The sequence below is a fragment of the Falco peregrinus genome, chromosome 4, assembly GCF_023634155.1.
Source record: "Falco peregrinus isolate bFalPer1 chromosome 4, bFalPer1.pri, whole genome shotgun sequence".
In the NCBI taxonomy this organism is placed as follows: domain Eukaryota; kingdom Metazoa; phylum Chordata; class Aves; order Falconiformes; family Falconidae; genus Falco; species Falco peregrinus.
The window spans coordinates 52,933,308-52,957,217 of record NC_073724.1 but is presented as its reverse complement, the minus strand read 5'-3'; the positions used below and the strand labels follow the sequence as shown (position 1 = coordinate 52,957,217).

The 23,910-nt window shown below is 43.1% G+C and overlaps 1 protein-coding gene across 2 annotated transcripts in view; it reads right to left on the bottom strand.

Moving 5' to 3' along the window:
• Positions 1 to 23,910, bottom strand: part of NPAS2 (neuronal PAS domain protein 2) — a 107,868-nt gene that overhangs the window by 6,377 nt on the left and 77,581 nt on the right. For both annotated transcript variants that reach the window (XR_008746988.1, XM_055802737.1), the window contains exons 8-17: positions 19,783 to 19,901; positions 17,306 to 17,388; positions 16,298 to 16,404; positions 14,939 to 15,086; positions 14,261 to 14,342; positions 13,416 to 13,557; positions 12,593 to 12,699; positions 12,331 to 12,405; positions 6,290 to 6,436; positions 80 to 274 (exon numbers count right to left, since the gene is read on the bottom strand). Coding sequence is in view for 1 of the 2 variants with exons in the window: in XM_055802737.1 (XP_055658712.1) it covers positions 80 to 274; positions 6,290 to 6,436; positions 12,331 to 12,405; positions 12,593 to 12,699; positions 13,416 to 13,557; positions 14,261 to 14,342; positions 14,939 to 15,086; positions 16,298 to 16,404; positions 17,306 to 17,388; positions 19,783 to 19,901 (1,205 nt within the window). In the remaining variant the exon portion in view is untranslated. The remainder of the gene's footprint in view (positions 1 to 79; positions 275 to 6,289; positions 6,437 to 12,330; positions 12,406 to 12,592; positions 12,700 to 13,415; positions 13,558 to 14,260; positions 14,343 to 14,938; positions 15,087 to 16,297; positions 16,405 to 17,305; positions 17,389 to 19,782; positions 19,902 to 23,910) is intronic.

The window sequence follows — 23,910 nt, the reverse complement described above, 5'->3', positions numbered from 1 at the left end:
ATAATTTTACTTGCTTGCTTAATAACAGCTCAGTGTCTTCTTTCCATATAAATGTGTCTCTATGCAAAGAAATGGTTACCTGGCTCGCTATCACACTTGCTTCTCTCAGTGCTTGCTGGTTCGCTGTTTGCGAAGATGCAATTTGCCCTTGAAGTTGAGGACTGGGGACAAGCTGCTGCTGAGAAATGGCCCCTGACCTCTGCTGTAGCTGTTGTGGCTCTGGCTGCTGAGTATTGCTGAAGCTCAGGGACACTGTCGGCTGCTGTAGGAACATCTGGAAAAGAAGGGGGGAGGATTTATTTACATAGCCCAGCTGTCTTGGATAATGAACGTGAAAGAATTCAATCCAAAGATATATTCTAAACTAAAGTTATCATGTTTCTGGATTAGCTGTGCATTTACTGTTAGTTGGAAATCACCTATCTTTCCTACATGAACAGTTCTGCTGTCTCTAGTTTCTTGATTTCTTGTTCTGCAAGTGCACTCATTACTCGTGAAATATGTCCTGAAGGTACAAGTCCTCTCTCTATGGAGCAGGCACAGCCCTTGTAAGAGCAGTTCCCTGTACATGCACTGTGTTCTGGGGCATTCTGACCAGAAAGAAGAGAGTAACTCCATGTCCTTTCAGTTCTTTCATTTCTGCTTTCAACAAAATCAGTCTTTCCTTTCAGACAGGGCTGCTTTTGAATTTGTCTCTGGAAATTGGGTTGTTGAATGTTTTTAATGAGGCCACAGTCAGGCCAGAGCTCTCCGTGTTGAATGGCTGTGTCCTTATCATTGAGATGATGTGTAAACAGACAGTCACTGTCATTTATCTGATTTCCCATCAGGTAACTGTCACCTGGTGTTCTTCCTAACTGTGCCATGCATTTGACTTGTGCAGAAGTGCTAGCGGCTCCTCTGTTAGTGTTTCTGTAAATGATATACTCCATTCTTGCCTTGCAAGATGAGTCTTTCTTCTTTAAAAGTTGTAGGGCTTGGGAATTTTGGCTTTTCTAGAGGTTATTTCTTTTATTATAGCTGTACAGAAGAAAAAGGCATCTTTTAAAACTATGAATTATTAATGCTACAAGCTATCTTTACAATATTTTGAACATAGCTTCTTGCCACCGAGGACTATAGAGAGGCATGCGTCCTGTGTAGTTGAAGGCATTTTTGGATCTGATTCTGATTCCACACCACTGCTACATGTGTGGAACTCCATTAAGTGGAGCTACTTAGGGTTTAAATGAAATCAGAATCACAATTACTCTTTTCATTATTCATCCATCAGTCTCATGCCTAGCAGTACGTTGGAGGGACACCCTGTAATTAGTACACCTTTCTGCAGCTTATTGCTATATTAACAATTCCCTGAACTATCATGTCCCCTCTAATTTTTCTTGGAAGAAACCCATACCTTTCTCCAAAGGACTGGCACAGTACTTTGCATAAGTACGGGTTGATCCATCATGTTTGTACTTACTTATCTAGCTTTTAAAACATGATTTTTATTTAAATATTATAACTTTTTAATGAATCTATGTGTTCCAAGATTTTACTCAGAAAAAAGGTACAGGCAAAGCTTACATTAATCAGCTGGGAGAGGGGGGCAGTTAGGGAAAATGTTAATGCACCTAAAGCAACAGCTTGTTTCAGGTGCTGTAGGCTAATCACATCTCAAAGATGTGTGATAGAAATAAATGGGTCAAGGAACAGAGCTGGGGCTGCTTGCACTAAGTCTGAAACTAGCTCCGAGTGTTTTCTTTTAAAAACACTGCTCATTGAGTTTGAAGCCATTACATATCAGAAAGACAGATGGTCTTACAACTTCTGCCAAGTAAATAGGTCTTATTCTAAATAAATCAAAGACAGAAATTAGGAAAATTCATATTCTTGTTTATTTTCTGTATATAGAAGCTAAGCTTTGGACACATTTAGTAAATGAACTCAATTAGCAATGAAACTGGTCGCCAATGATATAAAATTTGAAATAGAGCATTTGATATAAAATTCAGAACAGGTAAAGCAAATAGAGTATTTCAAAAATGTGGTGGGGAGTGTGATCCCACTGGTACTGGCCAGATCACTGCAAGTTAAGACTTTTAGGAGGATTATCTGGAGTGTCCTCCCTGTGCATCGTGCATGGCACTGGAGAAATACTAAGTTCATCCAATGCGAAGTTAACATCTATCAATGTGAATGCCAGGCAGGGTCTGAACTTGCAGCGAACCAGTGACTTTGCAGGGACCTGCCTGTGTGCATGCCTCACTTCCAGATGAAGGCCAAAGAGCTTATCCTTGAAAGAAAGCAGAGTAACCTACTTCGTGATTACTAGAGTGTGCCACTGGGTAGGAATGTGCACAGTTAATGGTTGGCAGCTAACACTGCAACCAATTTACAAATAAGTTTATCCCAGTAAATCAATTTCATTTGTTCATGTGTTCGTATGCTGAGAGGGCTCTGAGTATTTCATACCTATGGACCCTCTGTCGCATTATAATGGCCAAAGCAGCATTTTTACTGTCTGAACATAAATGTCCTGGAAAAAACAAGCTCAAGGTAGGAAGCGATGGTGCCATTTAACCCCTGTCCCCGCAGAACTGGAGTACTCAAGATGCCTCATCAAAACAAGAATTAACCTGAGAGAGGATCGAAGCGTGGAATTTCTACCTGCTAGTTAAGCCTAAAAGCAAGAACATGCTTCATTTTACAAAACTTACTAGTGGTTTTTTCATAGTGTGCCTCTTTTGTGATAGTCCTGTCTGAATTCCCCTGAAACACTGAAATATGGCAGCTTTAAATAACAACAGAAACCCCTTAATAGAGAATGCAATCTTTCCCAGTCTGAGCAAATCCAAGTAGAGAAATTAGCAGCTCCCTAACTGCATTGCTGGTAATGACATGTCTTGTGGCTGATTTTGCGGACTGCGAGGTCAGTGAAGCATCTTACAAATATTTTTTAATTGGCCAGCTTGCTAACATATGCAACAAAGTACTGAGGGAGGGGAGGGCCCATCTGACACTGCTGCCCCCTCATTCCAAGACAGAGGGTCCCTACAGCTAATGGATGAATCACGCTGGCAAGACATCATGGGGAAAATGTCTCTTTGACTCTACCTGTCCTTTGGATAATCGGGGGATTATAGCCTTCGGGCTCGTCATTACAGACATCAAGACTCTCTCTTTCTGTAAAATACATAAAGATGAGGAGCACAGCACTGGGAAGCTGAGATTCACTGACTTCGAAAGGAGCCTGATTTGCAAATGATGGGTGGCTGGTCTTGTTTGTAGTTCTTGCAGGCTGGTGAGGCTCAGCCCTTCTGCCTTCCTCCCTGTCCACAATTCATTAGCTAGACTGTTCAAATCTGGAGCAGGCACAGCATCCTTCAGACTTCTGAGGTTACTCTTGCTGCTCTTGTCCTTCATACTTTTGTTTGTCAGGGAAAGCAGTAACGGGGATTTAATGGGGTTTTGAACACTTTTGTTCAGGGCCCACAGCCCTCCTGCTAGTTTCATCTTTCATCCCACAAGGCGCTTGGAAATAGTTTCTGATACAGACTACCGTGCTCAACATCTGGCTGGTTAGGAAAGTGTTCTTGGTGGACTGCCGTACTGCAGTTTTGAAGATGTCTGAAGGAAATGGAAATCGGGCTTAACTCTCCACAGAGCTACCTATACACTTCTGTAGAAGGAAGCAAACCAGTGGGGAAGGTATGCTAATAAATCTGCTAATGAGGGAAAACCAGAGAACACTTCCCCCTTTTCAGACAGCCTACGGCACTCCCCTATGCTTACAGCTCTTCTACGCGGAATATTAGAGAGACCAGAAATATGCTTGATAGTAATGTGCGCCTGTTTGCTACTGTGCTTTGTAGCTCTGATAATAGACACAGATCAATGTCTGCAGGCATCCAGCTCCCTGAATGATGAAATCTGTGCGGCAAAGCATGTGGTTGGATTATCTGATTTAACAGTTTACTCCTTACTGCTTCTGAGTCACAAAAGTGCTGCATGCAAAAGTGTGAGGCTTTCTTTTAAGCTGTCCCTAAGCAAATAAGACAAAGCTAATTCCTGGTCTCACTGTACCCCTGCAGCAGCACTGTAATTTCTTTGTGTTTTGGGTTTTTTTAAACCAAGCGAAAGTGGGAGAAGGGAAAGACCCTGGCCATAAGTCAGTGTGACCGCTCGCATCTCAACACCTTGTTTGATTGCTCTGTGGAGACCAAAAGGCACCCAAACTGCAGAGGATGGCCCTCCCCATCCAGCACTGCCCCTTCAGGCAGCTATGCAGCCCCTGTGCTTCCAAGCTACCCTCCATCCCCCCGACTCTCAGTTCTGCATCTGCGTTAAGCTGGGAAATGGCCAGTACTGACACCATGGAAGTTGTAAACATCTGAAAATACTTGGTCTAATCTGGTACAGTCTTCAGGGGGGAGGATATCACCCAAATGGTGTAACTCAGAGCTACAAATTGGTATGGGGTGGGCAGTACAGAACTACCCACCATTTACCCTCTGGGCCTCCTCTTCTGTCTGCTTGAGGCCCCGTAAGCATACTTGAGAATCTGTCCCATGATCTTTGGGTTATTAAATGCACCCTAGTGCACAGGGAAGACAGCTATATAAAAATAAAATCTGTTTCCTGCATATAAGTATGTGCTCTGATCTTCTATCTTTGCCTGAATTATGAAAAAAACAAAACAAAACAGTGAGTGTATGTGACTATTGAAGACTTCACCAGGAGAGAGTAATGGTTTTCACCCAATTAAAAAGAGAGGAAGTGAGAATATCACGTCTCTTGATATTCATAATAACAATAGCTTTAAGACACATGACATGATTCTGAACTGAAGGCCAGTTAATTGCAGTGAGAATTTCCTTTCCCATTAATCAAAGTCAGTGCAGAACCAACAGAAGAAATGCACTGAAATTAAACCTGGTCTACTTCTATGCTTATATGGCACCAGGAACAGAGTCCTGGTTTTGGGACCCACCATTGCTGTGCTGTTTTACAGCGGTGCACATGCAGCAACTTAGATGGCAGTTTCTAATTTGGCTTCACTGATCCCTTAATTGCCTAAACATACAATCCCAATTTGTTTTAATATGTGAAACTGCATTTCACAGGTGCTGATGATGGGTGAGAGCCTGTTTCTGTGGAAGCTGGGAGCAAAATTCCCGTTGACTTCAGCAGATCCCAGGTTTTCACCCTGTGCTTAGGATGTTCTCTAAGACATTTGTTTCTGTGACGGAACTTGTCTTCTAAAAAAACCTTGTTAGTACAGTAATCACAGTGGGTCCCCAATGTAACATTTCTAGCAAGGGTCATTTAACCTGGCACTTGCAGTTAAATTATAAGGATCATAGCAGTAATCACCCCGAGTTCAGCGAACTTCCATAAAACCGGATGGTATGTCCATTTGTCATTAAGTGAAACCTGCGACGCGCTGAACTGCACTTGCTATTTTTTCAGAGGTTTGGTAGACATAAGGGGTAGCACAAAGCAAATACTGTACTTGGTGAATTAAAAGCAGATACTGTACTTAGTAAATTCTAGGTCTGTGTAGGAGGTACCAAAGGCAGATGAACAGCAGGCGCAGTCAGCTTCGCCCTAAAGGCTTAAGCTGGTCCAGTGATGAACAAATTCAGACACCTCTTAGGTGTGAACAAATGCACATCAGCAAAGGTTGGGGTTTTTTTAACATGGCAGGGAAATTAATCTCTTGTGCTCTGTATCTGGGCTGGGGTAGGGTCAGGAAAACAGGGAGCGAATGAAAGAGATGAGCACTGCCTGAAGGAGGGCTGCTGGCTGAAGGGGAGCTGGACGGACAGGATACTGAGCACGAGGGATGCCAACGCGAAGCAAGCGGTGACTGGATGGAAGTTAATGAACTGTAGAGAATAATCATTGGCAAGTGCAAACTTGAACATTTTTCTACTACAACTGCTCAGTCTGAAGACTAAGTAGATAAAAGTATTAAAATGCTACTGTAAATGACCCAAATTCTTCTGCTTCTCCCAACAAGAGGAGAAGATAACATGTATAAGAAATATAATAGATATGGATAAATATATAGAAGAAATGCCTACTTTGAGGTATTTCTTCCTTCTCTTCTTCCAGAGGGCTCTTCAATCTTTCTTGACATAGGTTACTCCAGAGGCTTTCAGAGGGTAACATCCTTATTCAGATGAGCTGGTTTCCACATGTCCAGATTTCCTAGACTCTGGAGCTAATTTTAAGTTGCCAACACTATTGATGGCCACGTGAGAGAAGATGCTTTGCTCTGCCCCTCCCAGCAGTTACACACCTGTACGCTGGAGTCCTGGACCAGGCAGAGCTGCTCCTGTATCTTCTGTAGCTCCTCCTGCTGCCAGCGGATGTTGGCCTGCAGGATCCGGGTCCGCTGCTCTAGCTGGTCCTTGATGGTCTGGAACATGCTGAACTGTGCTGAGAACTGGAAAAAAAAAGAAAAAAAGAGGTAAAAATGAGTCATTATAATACAAACAGGCCTCAGTAGAACAGTTCTGTAAGAAGTTATTGGTTTCTTGACTGTAAAGCACAGCCAAAGGAATAAAAGACGTTTGCAATATACTAACATCTCAGCAGAGATAAATCTTGTCTATTTTCAATTTTACACACATATATTAAATTGCCTCAGTTATAGCGATCTGCTTACAACTGACCCTGTTCTGTTAGGGAATTATCAGAAGGACTGTTTTTGAGAGTATGCTACTTTAAAATATCAAGAGCATCTTAATTGGATGGCAAATGAGTGCATGGTTTTTATTAGTCTGTAGTTTGGAGCCCTTAGTGTGGCGTAACTGTATATTCTAGATGTGTTTTACTAATGCTTTCCTATTTTCTGCATAGAAATGGCAGTGCTGCAGTGGCTTATTCTGGGGATGACTTACTATAGCATCACACAGCAGCTGACCACAGTAAACATTTTCTAGGTTTCTACAGATGAGTAGTAGTCAAACTACAAGGAATACTCATTGAGTTATTTTTATGCGTGATGTAAAATGAGTAGCTCAGCTCAGTGGGAGAAAGGCTATTCTAAATAGTAATATAAAATGGAGATCAGTAATCAGGGTCAAGAAGAAAATGCAACCTCCAGTAGCAGTAACCTGGCACAAAGTGGAATCATTCAAGAAGTGTGGAGCAGACTAACACAGCAATAAATTCCTAGTTTTATTTGGCATTTTTTATTTGGGTATGATTCAAAGTCCACCAAAGTTAATTATTCCTTTAATAGGCTTTGGAATACTTGCTTTGCATGAGCTTATATTCCAAAAGTAAAAAACAGTCTTTGGAAAAAAAGAACACTTCAAAACATCTGTAAGCTTTTCTGTAATCAAGGCATCCAAGACCTCTCTGAAAATGTGATGCTGTGAGTGTCCAGGCAAATGAAAAATAACAATTCTGCTGTGACTTGAAAACGGTGCCCCATTCTCCTGTCTGTTCCAGTGGCTCTGTGCTGGTGGGTGAACCGATGCACGCTGCTGGCGCCTTCCTGCTCCATGGAGGTGCACTGGCTTACACCACTTCTGCTTTTTAATGGGAAAGCAAGAATGGTAACAGGAAGGGAATTAAGGAGCTCTCTGGTGCTGGCAACACTGTACAGTTAAGTGAAATTTCTGGTTACTTAGAGAAATCTAAATGTGACAGGTCAGATTTGGATCAGCTAACCACTTTGGTTTCAACCAGTTAAAGTACCTTCACATTCCCTCTAGCAAAGCTGAAATCTCCAAGTAAATGGCCTTTAGGTGAGAAAGTATGAGAACTTCAGTGGTTTTTTTTTAATTATTATTTTTCAGGTGGAGGGAGGCTTTCCTGCATAATCTGGGATGTCACTGCACAAAGAGTGGTGGCAAGGTGGAGGGGAGTTTCTTGGCCAACCCTGCTTAGGGCTGCTAAGGGTGGCATGTGTGGCTGCTGCTGGCAGAGGACCTCAGAGCTCACCTGGGTGGCAGGTATCTGTGAGTATGCACAGCTTGCTCCGTCTGCACAAGCGGAGTTAACGTCAGCACTTGGCCTCTGGTGCTGTGACTCGTGGCACATGTGCCTTCAGACAGCAGCCCTGTCATCTGCAACCCGCGTCCTCCCCCAGAGCAGAAAAATTATGTCAAAGCTCTTGAAGGGCAGTTTGTGTTACATCTGGTTGGTGTTACAGGGGAGAAGTCAGAGCAGGGTCTCTCTCTTTCTAGTCCATGGCTAAAGTGTTAACCCAAGGAATGGACAAGTGGAAACCTCTGATGTTTGGGTACCAGGACATGTGACTCAAAGGGGTGTCTGGTGCTGCTTCTTGTAGTCTGACTCCACGTTTCTGAAGAGTCCCAGGTACCCTGATTTTAGGAGTGGGATGACGCTATGCAGCAACGGCTTGCTTAGGTGAGATGCAGCTAATTCCTGCCTTAACTTGGGTCTGTACAAAAGAACTTTTTAAGAAGACAAGTCTTGCAACTTAATTCTCTGTATATGAACTCTGTTAGTGAGGATTACTCTTAAGACTTCAACAAGGGTCCTTATCAGAAAAGAATTAAAACCAATTGTAGCCGAAAGTTTAATTTTAGCTGCCAGGCTTGTGGATGGCAAACTTTTCATTAATGTGTGAACACCTTGAAGACAATTCGGAAAAGGAATCCAAATTTCTTCAATTAATAAATGTAAGGAATTTTATAACAGATAATTTTATAAGCATTTTATACTTCAATAAGAAACAAAATCCATTTCCAGGTCTTAGTTTTGAATTTGAATTTGCTTTGCAGAGTTGCATGCAAGGGCACATTTTAAATTATTATTCCTTAATTTTTTTCAGCACCTTCTTATATTTAGCATATTCATCCAGTACTGTCTTTTTGTTCTCTTTTTCATGTGCCTTTTGTATTAATACAGTTAAGAACAACAATTAGCTGGTATACTAGAGTGAAAGCCATTATGGAAGAAGACAAGGAACTTTCTCTTTTCCTTTTTTCCCTTTCCCACTCTAACCTCCAAATTTGTTGATAACTCTAGCCGTGACCCCTGTGATTACAGAGCTTCTATTGTTTTTGTACAATGAGACGCTAACAGCAATTGACCTTCACCAGTGAGTATTTATCTCAAGATCATTAACTGCTTTACTAATTAGGGGAGAAATCTGTAATTGTATAATAAATTAAAAGAGCTTAACTCAAAATGTTACACAGAAAGCACTGCTTTAACTCTGTCACTGGCATCAGATGAAGTTGCTTTTCATCTTACTTAGGTATTTACAAACATCTGTAGGATCCCTAGAGAAGCTATACATAGAAAAGTGCCGGCTTTCCAGATACAGTCAAGCATGGAAGACTTCACCAGTGAGATATCTATCTATAATTGAGCAGTTTAATCCAGGTTTGTTAATGCAGACAAAAAAAGAAACAACCCAGCAGTAATTTTAGTCTGGTTTCTTAAAACAATTAAATAATAAAGTGATGCTTTTGGGATCATGTCGGCAGATGTTCTGGTAGGGACAGGCTTGGTGCACAGGTGCTGATGGTCCAGACAGGCTGTACAGCCCAGGGAGTGGGACTGGCACTTCATGACTGGCCACTTCACTGGAGTGGGTCATGACTCCACCAGCATGGACATCTGAAAGAGGCCAGCTGAACTGTGTCTGCAGAGGGGCGTTTCTTTTCACTGGGTGCCATCCCAGGGTACCAGGTTCACTCCCTCTCTCTCTAGGTGATGAGGGGGCTGCAGCCAGGGGAGGAGACTTACGGCCCCTGTATCTGTCAGGATGGTCCTTCACTTCAAATGTGATGAACAAAAAGATGGCCACACCAAAAACATCCTGTTCCTGCAAGTTCCATGACAATAGAAAAAAGAAGTAAAGAAGAGAGACCCTATTTATTTTTTAGCTCTGTAGTTTCTTTTAAACCTTTCTTTTCCACCTGCCTTCCAACTTTGAATCCTTCTGGCCAATGCTAGAGACATGCAACAAAGTTGTGAGTGTCTCAAAATTAGCAGGGTGCTATAATTTCAGGAAAGCTTTAGCTGAGCAAAGCCTTTCCTCTTGCGGGAAAGGCTGGGTCCATGCACCGGCCTTGCAAGGCGCAGCCCCTGGGAAAATGGGTTTCATTAGTTTTGCAGCTCACCGAACAACTTGTTCATTCTTTCTGTCTTCTGAATAACACCTGCGCAATCCCAAATGGATTATTAGTGCTAATTATTATTCAGTCATCAACAACCGCTGTGTTGTAGGGGATTTTAATTTATTACAATGAGGAAGGCAAACAAACAAATATTCTAATAGGGAGCACTTGGTTTAAAGTAAACCATTTACATTCAGGCGACATCTAGTACTGTGCTGTCTGTTCATTCAGACAAACACGGCAGAAGCTAAAATTGCATTTTGGCGGAGACAGAACCATCACAGCCTTTGCTTGAAATAAAACTAATCAAAGTTCAAGCAGATGGTGCCTGAGGCGGCAGCTAGCTGCTTGCTGCAGACGTGGTTGTGGCTGCTTAAAATGTCCTTCCTCTCTGCTGCTGCCCCGTAGATGAACATTAGCTGCGAGGACGCCCATCAGCGTGGCCAGGCTCGGCACTCTGCCTTTCAGCCCCTGCCATCGGTCACCATCAGCTGAGGGCGAGCGGCAGAAAGGCAGCGGGGAGCAGCCTGTGCAGCTCCTGCTCTGGGCTGGCAGTGGGGCGCCTGGTCATGCTATTTCTAAAAGCACGAGCTTGTGTTCTGCCACTAAACTGCCGTGAAACGTTCAACCAGGAAACCAAGGAAGTGTTCGTGGGGGGAAGCATGCGTACCTGGATTTCGTCCCTGTCTCGCTTAGTGCTGCAGGCACCTTGTCTTTTAAGTAATGGATTATCTTGCTGTAGGCTGACATGTTTATTATTTTAAGGTAGGAAGTACAGAATAGGTTCATAAATTTCATAACAGTTTATGAAAATCACCCAAGTGTGTGGAGATTTGGTACTTTTCCCAGGAGTATCACTGTGGAGTGTGAGCATCAGCAACCTGGGCTGCAGCGTCCTGGCGTTATTTCCCTGCTCCACATCGAGCTCCATCTGGAGCTTCGCCAGGAGCATTGCTGTGGTTCTGCTGCCGTTTGAGAAGAGGGCTGCCAGAGGGCTGGCTATGCGTTCAGACTCCAGTCAGCCCTTCTCCTTTCACAGAGGTTTAACTGGCCCGAAGAGGCTTAACCAGTGTCTGTGTGACTGGACGGTGCTCTGATGTGGTGGAAAAGAAATGGAGTTAGTGTGCCAGTAAGAGCGTTTTACTGGGAAAGGGCAAGGCAGCAAGGCTCTCAATAAACGACTGGAAAATATCTCTTCACAAAGAGCTTTGATAGAGAAGAAAGGGAGGTAGAAAAATGTCAAACAAAACACGTGCGGGTTTATAATAAATAAACTAATTGATGTTTGGAAGTGCATTAATGAATAACAGAAAGAAATATCTGTAAAAGAAAATGAATGCTCAGAGCAGATAATTGATATGCTTTTTCTTTGCTGCATGCTGGTGTGGAGTCGTGAAAAGAATATTAAACATAGAAGATAAATGAGAATTTGTTACTTTAAAGCAGAGATCCTTAGGCCTTTGGATGTTTTATATGCTACAGGAAGAAGCCCTGGGATCTTGTGAAGGAGTACAGGGTACTAATGGTACAAGCAGCCTAGGTCTAGGAATACTCTGTCATTTCTAAATTCAGAGGATAATGAGGTGTATCATCACAGCATGACCAGAGGATAGAAACAATGTGATGGGAACACGATACTCAAATTTCCTCCTTCAAGATCTACTGCAAATGGAACACTAAGGTGGCTTTTTGGCCATCACCCACCTTTGGGGTACGGGCTGATAGATTTCACTGAAGGAATTTGTCTCCAGCAGTATCCTGACCATTAATGGCACACTCACAAAATGGGTTTTGTTGAACTGGTGTGTCCTTTGCTGCTGGTTAGTTCCACATCAGCATAGTGAAACAAAGGTGCTTTTAGGAGGACTGGGTGTCTTTGTTAGGTTTTGGTTTTAATTCTCATTGTGACTTTGATTTTGATGGAACGTGATTCTGTAGAAGCAAAATTGAAAACTCTTTCTACATCTGTTTGTTGTTCTCCTGTGAAATAGATGTGTGTGTGCACCTGAACCTGTGTGTACCTGGGCTTCTGCTCTGAATACCTGTATGCAGATATATGTTTAAACACACACATTTACAGCTCAGATTACTTTTCCACAGTATTTTAAGCATTTGAGAGCTGGTAGATTTGGAGATTTTAGCCAAATTTGGAGATTTAGCGTAAAAGCTCCAAACCCAGAAAATACCAGGAGATAAGCAAGTGACCTATTCCACTTCCAGATCCCCAACCAACCTGTGCCAGAGTTGCAGGCTGATTTTGCAGAGTTGCTTGAGGCAGCAGCTGCTGTGGGAGAAGCTCACATGGAGGCTGAGAAAGCAAAGAAACCTAGGTTAAAAACAAACCAAAACAACTTTATTTATCAGTTTGGCTCCTTTAAATTTTAGGTTTCTTCTAATGCCATGGCTTTTGTGTAAGTCGTTTTGAATTGCTAAGCTGCATATGTGGCACATGCTTTACACCGTCTGCTTATTTTGATGACTCGGTGTGAAGTTACCTGAAGAGCAGTAGGTTGACTGAGCCTGTGCATGGATAAATCCTGCTGTGTGCTCGGTGTTCTTGGCAATGGAGTGTTAGACTCTGCAATCAGCTTTGTTGGTGTAGCTGCAAGAAAAGTACTGGTGAGTTCTCACACACTACAGATCATCCCCATTTGAAGTATTACAATGACACCTAGCTAGAAATTATTATGGCCTGGCTAAATTCCAGCAGGAGCCAAGGCTGTTCTTGTTGACTACAATGGCAGTAAAATTAAACTGATAAGGAGGATCTGGGTAAAGATAAAAGTAAATGAGACAGATTATGGATCTGTGCTCCAATGAACAGAGCAACAGAACCGAAGAGCTGTTCTAAACCAGCTGGAACTCCCTTCATATGGGCCAAATAACTGCAAATTTAGATTCACTCATTGGCTTTTCTTCCAGACCAAGGCAGAGAAAGAGTGTATAAGGTGTGCCCAACTCAAGGCTGGAGCATTCTGAGTCTTGATGAGACCATTATTACTCATCTAAGTGTAGAGGGGCCTCATATTGCTCAGGCTGATGCCCGCAAATCTGAAGACAGACATCCTCATTTTCACAACAGATTGAGACAGCAGGTCGCACGGCTAGTCCTGCTACTCATTTTCCAGTGTATATGTGGCTGCACTAGAACCTTGTGTCTTGTATGTTACCATTTCAGATTATGCACTTCATTGTCAATGACAAACACGTATCATCTATACCTCATAACTGTTAAATCAGCAACTGCGGTATATAGGCACACATTCTGTTAACTTGGCTAAATTAAAAATAATGCAGTAACCCAGAAATGCCACTCACATGCTGGGTCCGACTTGGGTGTGTGGGAAGATTTTGGTGAGCTCCTGGATGATACCGAGGGTGTCCGACTAGCGCTGAGGATTGAGGCACCAATATCAAGTGCATTAAAGTGCTGTTCAGGATCCAAGCTGGCACCATTGTCCTAAAACAACCCCCCAAAAAAGGGAAGAGCTATTGCATCTGTCGGGGTAAAAACATATTGAAATGCAACTAGTAATGGCTGCACACCCGGTTCTTTGGCTGGCCTAAAATGGCTTGAGCAGAACTAATCCCAGGTAGGCCAGCAGAAGACCTAGGCACAGGTGTCAATGTCCCTTCCAAACGGCATCTAACTACTGCATTGTACAGGGAGCTATCACTGAATTGGAAATAAATAGCAAGCTGCTGCCATAGTAATTTTGTGCCTTCAGATGTTTTTCTGAATCTTTCTTCTGTGTTCAGTTGGATGTGACAGCAGCTGCAACCTCTGTGAGACACTCAGCCGTGCTCTGAGGAGGAGCTTTTCTTTCTTCCCTCAGCAGATCACTGAGATGCAGCCAAGGAGGCTGGTTGCCAGAACATGTCCAAATGAATCTTTAAACTGTAGTACCTTGCCAAGGAAAGGTGGAGATATCTCACATTGCTCCTGCCCATGTTCCACTTGATTTGTGGCTTTTAATGATCCCCAGGTTTATCTTTTCATGATCTTACCCGATTTACGTTAAAATTATTCAAGTGGAGCAATGAATTCTGAAGTCAAGGGGATCCACCCAGAAGGACAATGCCGGAGTCTTTGGTGAGGGTAATAAAGGAAGAAGGTTGTGATTACTACATATAATAATGAAAAAAAGCTTTTCTCATTGTACCTTTAGTGCTGAGGACACAACCTCTGAGGACACTTCTTCCAAGCCCATCTCCTGCCTCCTTTCCACCCGAACATCTGCATAACTGAATGGAAAATAAAATTCTATGTTATGTCAACAATATCAACGTGGTATGTTTATATTTCATAAAGTATGCCTTAAGCAAGCAAAGGAACATATTATTGTAACAGCTGAAAAATCACTGAAGTCAAATGCTTCTGAATAACCTTTGAGAGACTGTTTTAATTTTCAGGTTTTCCTCTGTTCCTATCTTCTTGAAGTCAAGAACTATATTAAAGAAGTATATATAAAGGTCAAGTTCACATCCTACAACTACTTTATGACTTCATTGGAAAGCTTCCACACATCTCTTTAAAGACAACATAAGGATTAGAGGAAGGGAATAGTTAAGGGACCTGTCTACTCTCTCTGTTTGCACGAAATGGAAAAACGTTAAGTTTATCTGCCCCTAAACTCATGATTGAGAAATCAAACTTAGCATAAAGTAAGGTTTATTCTGATAATTTTTCAACAATGAACACATTTTCTTCAGAGAGTTCAGGCTTAATTTTTTGTTATGTAAAAGACATTATGTTTTTAAGAGATAATTGCTGGCAGTCATGAGGATGCCCTTATCTTACTGTCCTTTATGTCCCCGTCCATTGATAAGATTTTCCATACCTTACCACCATGTGTGTGCACACAATGAACTCTGGCTTGGAGTTCCACTGGTGGTAGGTGATATAGTAATGGGTCTGGAGCCAGATCCACTGCTGTCCTTTGGTCAGAAACCGATAGCAGCACGACTTCCCCTTGCCAAACTGCATCACTGTCAGCAGAAAATACACACAGCTTGTAGAGCAATTTCCAACGTGAAAATGACATGAAATGTGAAAAGAGTGACAAAAATATCTGTGGCCCCATCAGTTCTCAAGGGAGACAGGAGTCTGGGCACCTTTTGAGTGAGTGGTTCTGTCAGTCTTATGGTACAGCAAAAATCACAAAGATCAGCAGGTACCTTCTTCTGACACTTCGAGTGGTACATTCCTATACAGTACAATAAACCTTAAGTGTGGACACTAATGCATTAGTGTCTGCTACAATTTAAACATAGATCTTACTCTGGTTTATGTGCTGATCACATACTGCTTAATTAGGCATCTGGGATTAATTTCTAAGTTACCATCTTACATTCTATAGCAGAAAAGTACAAGGATAAAAATGCTTGAAAAGATGAGTATTGTGTGCAGATGGATTCAGAATGAAGTGAGTATAGGAGATAACATTGTGCAATGACAAAAATAATTTGAAACGGAAAGAAAATTCCCAGACTGGCAAGCATTCAACCTGCAATAAACTGGGGTGTATTGAAGGTTTTAAAGATTCACCGACAAAATTAATCTCTGCTTTTCATCCCCGGTGATTTCAAGGTGTTCCCAAACATGCACATATTTCACCTTTCTATATTTTATTAAAATATCAAAACTAATGTTGACAGGATATTTTCAGGACACCCAGAGGTGGTAAGCTGAGATGTTCAGCCAGTTCTGCAAGGAAATATTTGAAAAGCATTGCCCCATTTTCTTTACTTAGTGGAAGAATTTTTCAATTAAATTTTAATAGACTACATTTAAATAATCACAGGTAATCCCAAATACATGGTGAACAACATTAGGGTAAACAAGCCTCAAGAATTTTATAAAATAAGATCTCCTCTGAGGTTGCTTGAACTATTCCTGCATATTCTTTACTAATAAAGCAGGGGTCTAATCTGGCATATTTTATCCATCCAGTGAGTCTTGTTGACTGCTTCTGGGGATACAGAAGGTAAAATTGTATTTTTCAGAGCTTAATAAGTCTGGCTCAGATGCCGATCAGCTGCAGTGCCCCCAGTCTGCTACAGCTCCGCTAAAACATACAGGCGTGAGGTAAGGGTCAAACCTCCCCTCCCAAGTTTAAACCAATTTTAACTGAAACTACATTGCACTGAAAAGAGATGTCCCAGTGACTCCACAGGAACCTGGGCCATGTGATACTCACAGTGTTCATGGCACCTTGCTAGCAGCTCTAGGTCATCTATATGGTAATAGTCGTAGCCAGAAGTACCCAGCACTTCAAAAGGCAAGTATCCTATAATCGGCGGTGCTCTGCGGTTAGGCACAATGTAAGTGAATTCATAAACCACAAAACAAGCAGTTCTGCATGTTGACGTGGATATGCAAAAAATCCAGATCTGCTCTCGCTCATTGGTACACAGTTATCCACCCCACGGGACCAGATCCTGACTTTCCCCACCTTATGCCTGGGATGCCCGGCTGGGCATGGCAGTGCTGGTGGGCACTGTCCCTCCAGGACAAGCCTATGATGACCCCATCTTTCCAGGGAAAATGTGGTTATGGAAAGCAACTCAGCTTCTCAGGGACCTTCACAGAGGAACCTGCTGTGTGAGGGAGCCATTCCCTGGCCGTTCCTTGGTCAGGGGCTCTACTATGGCTCCTGCAGTCCCTGCACAGGGGAATGCGCATGGTGAGGCGATGGGAAGCCACCGTCTGCCAGGGCTGGGTGGGTAGGAGGGGAGATCATCTGTGCCGCTTCCCTCTGGGTGCCTGCAGAACTACTCTGTGGCATGCTGAGGCAGTTGCTTTGTACCTTTGCTGGCACAGTTGTCTCAGGCCAGCATAGACTTTCCCTCTGTAACTCAGTGGGAATTACACATAGTCAACGGCTGGATCTGGAAAGAATGATTTCTGCAGCTGTATAATAATTAGATCATTTTGCCATGTGACAGACTTTGGTCCACTGATATTTTAAAGGAAACAAGAACAAACTAATCTCAAATTTTTCCTGAGAAACTTCAAAGACTGATAAAAATAAATGCAAAAATAAATGTAAAATAGTCAACATCAGCTTTTGTAGGAATTTCAGTGGCAACCCTCCTGTTCATGTGACTTAGATATGAAATGGAATGCTATTTGAAATAATTGCGCTCACAAAAATAGCAGTAGATGAGCACCACACATAACCAGGAGTGCTTTTCTTGTCACCAACCTGTGATCCAGGAATAAAAATTTCCACTCCAGACTGTGTCTTGATGTGAATTCCTCTAGAGGTTCTTCCACAATGCACATCTCCTGTATGGTGAAGAAAACTGACTTACTGAGAGTTGCAGCTTCATTCCTCTGCTTCATCTAGCTTTCTTGAGCTATAAATACACGGTGCGTAAGAGGAGAAAACAGAGGATTCACACGTTTCCTGGCAATTCCAGAGAGCGATCTATTGTGTTTATCAATGCCAACATTTTTGCAGGAGTTGGGGAGAAGAACTCGTGACACACATGGGCTTAAGAGATGAGGCTGTTCCTTGGGGTGCCACAGCATTTATGGCTTTGTGCCTGGGTGCAATGGCTGTGCTGCCCGTGGCCCCGAGAAGCAATGCCCCTTCCCAGCATCCAGCCTGTGCTCGGTCCCACCTGGGTTTGCCATGTCTTTCCTCACTCTCTTTAAATTACTAAATATAGCCAGTGCCCTTGCCTGGCCCCTTTGGATGTTTGCCCTCTGAGCCCTCTTTGAGAACGGGGGATGCTGTCCTTTCCGCTCAACAGCTGTGGAGGAATAAATGGCTTTTCAAGCAGGCAGCCTGCACAGGGCCCGCCAGGTGGGTGAAGGGCAGTGGTTTTGCCTTGCGCTGCGCTCCCGCAGTGAAGAAGCTGGCCCTTCAGACTCACCGTAGCCCTCGGTGCTCATGAGAATGATGAGTGAATTACAGGAGGCAGGACACAGGGCTGTCTGTGAGGCAGGGCATCCTTGCCCCAAAGGATAAGGATCAGGAGGCAGTTGGCAGTGATTAGTGGTTGGGTGGAGGTGGGAAGGGCAGGAAGGATGGCACCATGGTGCATGGCTGTGCATGGTCTGAGGCTGGCCACATGCCCCATATCTGGCTCCCAGCCTGCTTGCAGCTCCCCTCTGCTGGCTTCTCTTTCACAGACAGTTTGCAGGGGAAACTCCAGCTCCATGAGCTGCCTAGAGTCAGCCTGGAGACCTCTGGCCTGGGACTTCCCAGCATCAGTGCTCAGGATTTGGTGGCATCCAGGGTTACTGCGTCCCCCATGTCTCTGCTGCAGGAGGGTCTCCATCACCACCGATAAGGACAGCCTGCCCACTGGCCCCCAATGCTGCTGTCCCTCTGCTCCTTGGTGCCATGTGCCCCTGCGTCATGCAAGTGCTCAGCGACACCCTCCCATCATCTCCACTGCCACTTCTCTCTCTGCTGGCCCTCTTGGGGAGAGAAGTCTTTCAGACCACCAATGTTTTAAACCCTCTTGGGACCAGAGGACAAGCTGAGGTGTGCTGCCATCAAGCATTTCTTTGATACATATCAACACTCACAAAACTGATTAAATTTGCTGGCTGTACAGAGGCAAAGAGCCTCAGATTCCTCCCTCTCTAGAGCCTCAGATTCCTCCCTCTCTCCCTCTCTAGTTTACACCAAAATCCATGTTGATGCCAAGAACGTACTCTAAAATCCAAGGCGCAACATGCAAACATTGCTGTGTGCAACCAAAATGCTGGTTCTGCCTGACTTAGCCAGTCAGAGCAATATTTTTGCCTCATTTTAGAGGAGGAAGTCAAGAGCGGGGGTTAAGTGAGTCACTCAGGTGAACTGAAGAGATTGCTGTCTAGGATTTTGTGGCATTTAACACTTTCTCCAGGTTGTTCAGCAGCTGCTTCCTCGCTAACACTGGGCAGCTCATTGCCATGTGCAGCCCATTTCGTTTCCCTGTTTATGTTGAGATGTTAGCTACCCAAAAGGCAAGGGAATTTGCTTTCAGAGTTCCCAGAGAACCTTAACTCCAGCCCCTACTGCCAACATGATTCCTGTGGTTAAGATTTATGGGAAGTGTCCTCACTTACCCAGAAGGGACTGTACTTGCCTGCTGGGGCCATGAATCACTTGAGAGTGCCCTGCAAGTCCCAGAGAAATACTGGAGCCAGGACAAGGGAGCAGTGATTTCATACCGCCTAGGTCTCAATTCTCTTAACCTCTGAGGATGGGACACCTGATGCGGCAGCTCGTATTTGTTAATCAGGGAAGCGCAGTGCCAGGCACAAGGTTGGGTGGTCTATCTTCATTCCCACAAGTGGCTATCTTACCACCAGGCTTTGGGGGGGAGGGAAACTAGCAGCGATCACCCAAAGACACTGAGGGACACAGGTGAAAGTGCTGGTGGCCGTCTGTACACTGTCCCATTGCAGGAACAGAAAGCAGCAACAGAGAGCCCAATTTCAAAGTGACTCTGCAATCCCTAACGCAAAGAAGGTTTCCATTTCCCATGCAAGGGGGGCAGAAGTGACACTGCCTCTGCAGATCCCGGCTCACACTGATAATCCTCTTCACTAGATTTTTATGCATGAAATGTGATATCTGTAATCCATTCAATTAGCAAAACGAAGAACTTTGCATTGTCACCCCGTCTGAAAGTGTTTTGAGAAGTTCTGAAATGAATGGGACCCAGGGTACACACTTACCTTTAAAAACTGAGGCGTTGCCAAACGAACAGTCGCAACAAAGCAGATCTGCTTTCCTGGAGATGTTCTGTAAGCCCTTGGGACAGCCTCGTCAAAGCCATTGCAAGTGGAGTTAGGCACTAGGTAGGGAAAAAAACAGGACCCAGAGTCATGCCTCATATGAGATTTATTCTCTCTGAATATTTTGCACATTTGAAGTGTACTAATACTAATTTTATTCAGAGAAGTGCTCTAAAAGCTTTTAAAGCTGATATGCATATATTTAAACCCAAGTCAGTCATGTTAGGCAGAAAGACATCCGAGCTTAACTTCAAGTATGAATCTTATAGGTTAATCCTGATAAAAATAAGGCCAAACCTTATTACAGAGCATAAACCAGCTTTCTGGAAAGAAACCCCAAGCATCCAATTCCTCTTTTTCACCACTCACAAGAAAAAATATATGCTGTAGCATGCCTAGTGCGCTAACTTCCATGAGGCAGTGAAAAAAAGCATTGGCAAGGGAGGGAGCTGCAGAGAGTTTATCAAGTCATTGTGGCTAAACACCTGGGCCCACGGCCAGCCAGGCTTCATCGAGGTAGCAGGGGGCTGCTTGTGATTCTCAGCTGCTGAAATGCACCTTCCTCTTCTGCGTCTAAGGAGAACCGTCCCCAGTGTGCTCAAGTTCTCCTTGTTTTAAAGAAGAGCAAAGAGGACACCATGTATGGCACTGGCTTCCAGAACTGGGCATCTCTGGTGAGCCTACAGATGGCCTGCTGTGTCCTGAAACACTGGGTAGAAGGAAAAGCTGGATGCCATGTGGCTACGGATTTTGTGAATGGTTTTTTATCTGCATCTTTCATGATTGCATGGCTCTTGTATAGCTTTGAGAGCCCACTGGCACCTCCTGCAACAGAGATGCATTGCCAAAAGAATGTGTTGCCTTAAGCTAGCCCACAGTCCCATGTTAGAATGACATCATGCAAATTCTCCATCCAAATTCGAGCTGTTTAGAGATAGTAATCCTCCTCCCACAGCAGTGAAAGAAAACTGTGTGCTAAGCTGCAGTGGGAACTGGGCTGGCCCCACGGACTCTTGCCTTTCCCAACCATCTTCCTTCCCTGGGGGCCGAGAAGGTCCCATCTAGGAGCCAGAGTGCAGCAATATCAGTTAATCTAATGCTAACAGGGATTAATGCTAATACGAAACCATCTTTCCTTACTATTTGGCGGCTATATGCAACTTCATGAAGTTTCCTATAGTCTTGCACAGGACAAAGCAGGAATAAGCATGTCCATTCCTGTGAAAATGAAGAGTTTTCGCTTCTCTATCTGGGGAGGAGATAACTGGCAATTTTTATTTTGAGGTGCTTCTGCTCTGGGCTTTAGTTCCCGAGTACAAATTGTAGAGATGGAAGAAGTCTCAATTTACCACATGAGCTTTTGGAACCCAGTTCAACCTATTAAAAGCCTTAGAATAACAATACATAGCTGATAACAAGGATAACAGGGTATGAGACAGAAAAATAAGTACTCTGAAGAGAATTCACACCTGTGATTAACTGGTCTAGGTCACTGTGTGCACAATCTATATCGCACCAAAAAGGGGAAGAAAGATTCCTCATCTGAGAAGGCAGCACAGATGGGAACATCCACAGAGATTACAGCCCTCTCTTGCAGCTGAGCCTGGAGGGCATGGCTGGCTGGTTAGTGAGATGAGATAAAAATACGGGCAAAATTCTCCTCCTTTTTACCAGCAAAGCACACTTGCTCTGGGGACTTCTTAGGAATATGTATTCCCGTTCTGCTCCTGGGGTTATGTGCATACATGTGGGCTTCTATGGGATTATTAATACAAGAGGTGGTAAAAAAAAAGAAAGAATTAGGAGCTACAGGAGGCAGGAGAAGCCTGAGTAAAGAGTTACTGGTTCCTCTTTGGTATGATTGTTTTGTGCAAGTCTGTCAATTTCTGTAGTCAGTCCTGTTTAAAAATGAATGGGATTGCTATAAACCCACATTAAGGACATTGTAAAAACATACTTCCAAGCTAATATGTTGTCACATTTGTACTCAACGGGGCCGTTTCTCTCTGTAATAGCCAAGTGCAGTAGCAAATGATTGCAGGATGGGCTCTAAGATATGAAAATTTAAGAAGTACATTCAAGCCTCTGAAGTACAGGTATGATAAGTTAATGTAGTTAGTGAAGCCCTGGGCTTGCAAATGACACCAGTTGCAGAAGAAAGTGGAGACTGAGCGGAGACCAAGTCACATCAAAAAGACCAGATGGCTTTTTTACTTCAGCTGTTTGATGTAAACAGCCATGAGCCTGAGATGCATTCCCAGAAGGCAGCAGAATACATCCCTGAATGTGGCACTTACAAAAGAGAATTGTATTTCCAAGAGGTAAATGCAATACTAAAAGGGTAATAATTATGGTACAGGACAGCTGTGTAGTAAGTTTGGGATTTCATCACAACATTTGGGCATGTTGAACTTAAGTGGCAGTGAAAGAATAAGCCCAAAGAGATGAGACAGAGCTGGCCAGGCTGAAAGTCATCCTGTCTTGCAACAGCTACTGTTCCATCTCCATACTCAGCTGCCTTTGGCAAAGTCCCAGAGCATTAAAAGCCTCGATGATGTAGGCAGGTAGCCACCACCTTGCAATGTACATCTCTACCTGAAAATAACAACTACAATAACTGAAACCGCCCCCCCACTCCCCCCATTTGTTTCTGAATTACTTTGCTGCCTGTCTTATTTTGTTGATACCTGTTTTTTCCACAGCTCTATCTGCACAGCCTATTTTGCTCTGCTCTTGCAGCTGGTCAGCAAATTTCAACTTTTTTTGCTCATGAATTTAAAAGTGTAGCTAAAAAAGAGATCATTACATGAATTAAAAAAATAAACCCACACCAAAACAAACCTGGGGTAATCTTTTAAGCACGCCTTCTGAAAAATCCTACTTTATAATTCTTCAAGTCTCTTTAAAAGAAACACACAACATCCTGAAGTAGCACCATTCAGTAGCAAACCTTCTGAGAGCACCACAGGAAAACAGTCAAATGGAAAATATAGGATGAAGTCTGAGGCTATGATGATACTAGTATTTATGAGTCAAATACAGGTCTTGGAGTGCTTTTGTCAGAAGGCATCTGATGAAAATGTTAAGCTGGCCATAAACAGGTGGCCTCAGGTAAATGAGGGCATGTGTGTTTCACAATTAAATGATCTATGCAAAATATCTTGAATAGGGAATTAGAAGGTCGTGTGACAAAGCTAAATGCACAATCAGAAAGGCAAAACAGTTGTCTTATATGTATTGGTTAGCTGATGCTCCTCAGCATGACTTTTAACAAGTTTTGCTGTTACCTACCAGACCTGCTGCTCCTAGAGCTACCACAGAATTCTTTTGTAGAAGTCTTAAATTAACTGCAAGTGTCGTGTAAGAAGATAGAAAGAAACTGATTTGCCTATATACTGGGGAAGGGTGGGTGTTGTTGTTATTTGATTTATTTTAGAAGAACAAAACACCAGGACACTAAGGACAAGATGTTAAAAATAAGGAATATATAAAAGGAACCTAGCCCTTAACTACCACAGACAAAAAGATTTTTATCCTCAGGGATACAAATCATGCCACAAAAAATGAATGAAAATGTGTTTAAAAAACCCCAGATGCCACATTATTCAGTTAATAATAGTACAGCAGTCAGTTGCTCGGTCATCTTCTTTTAACTTAGGATGTTTAAAACATATTCTTCCTATAACAGCAAACCTCTCATTTACACCATTTGAAACAAGAAATCCCTCCTTCCTCTTTTGTCGGTAGATGTTAATGTTTAAAGAACCAGTCTCAGCGACTGTCAAACAAACTGAACAGTGATTTCAAAAATTACAAGCCAAACAGAGCAGCATAAATTCAAGATTGTTTCATGTAAATAAATTCAGACCACAGATAAACAGGATATTCACCAATTAATATATATAATGAAGAAACCTAAAATGCTAGTGACAAGCCAGGCTGCACTCAGTAGCTTCAGCAGAGTAACAGTGACGGTGTCCATACATCATTTGTCTACTTTGATCTACTCTCTCCTCTTTCCTCCTCCTGTTTCTCCCCTCACTGTCCTGTGTTGATGTGAACCCCAAG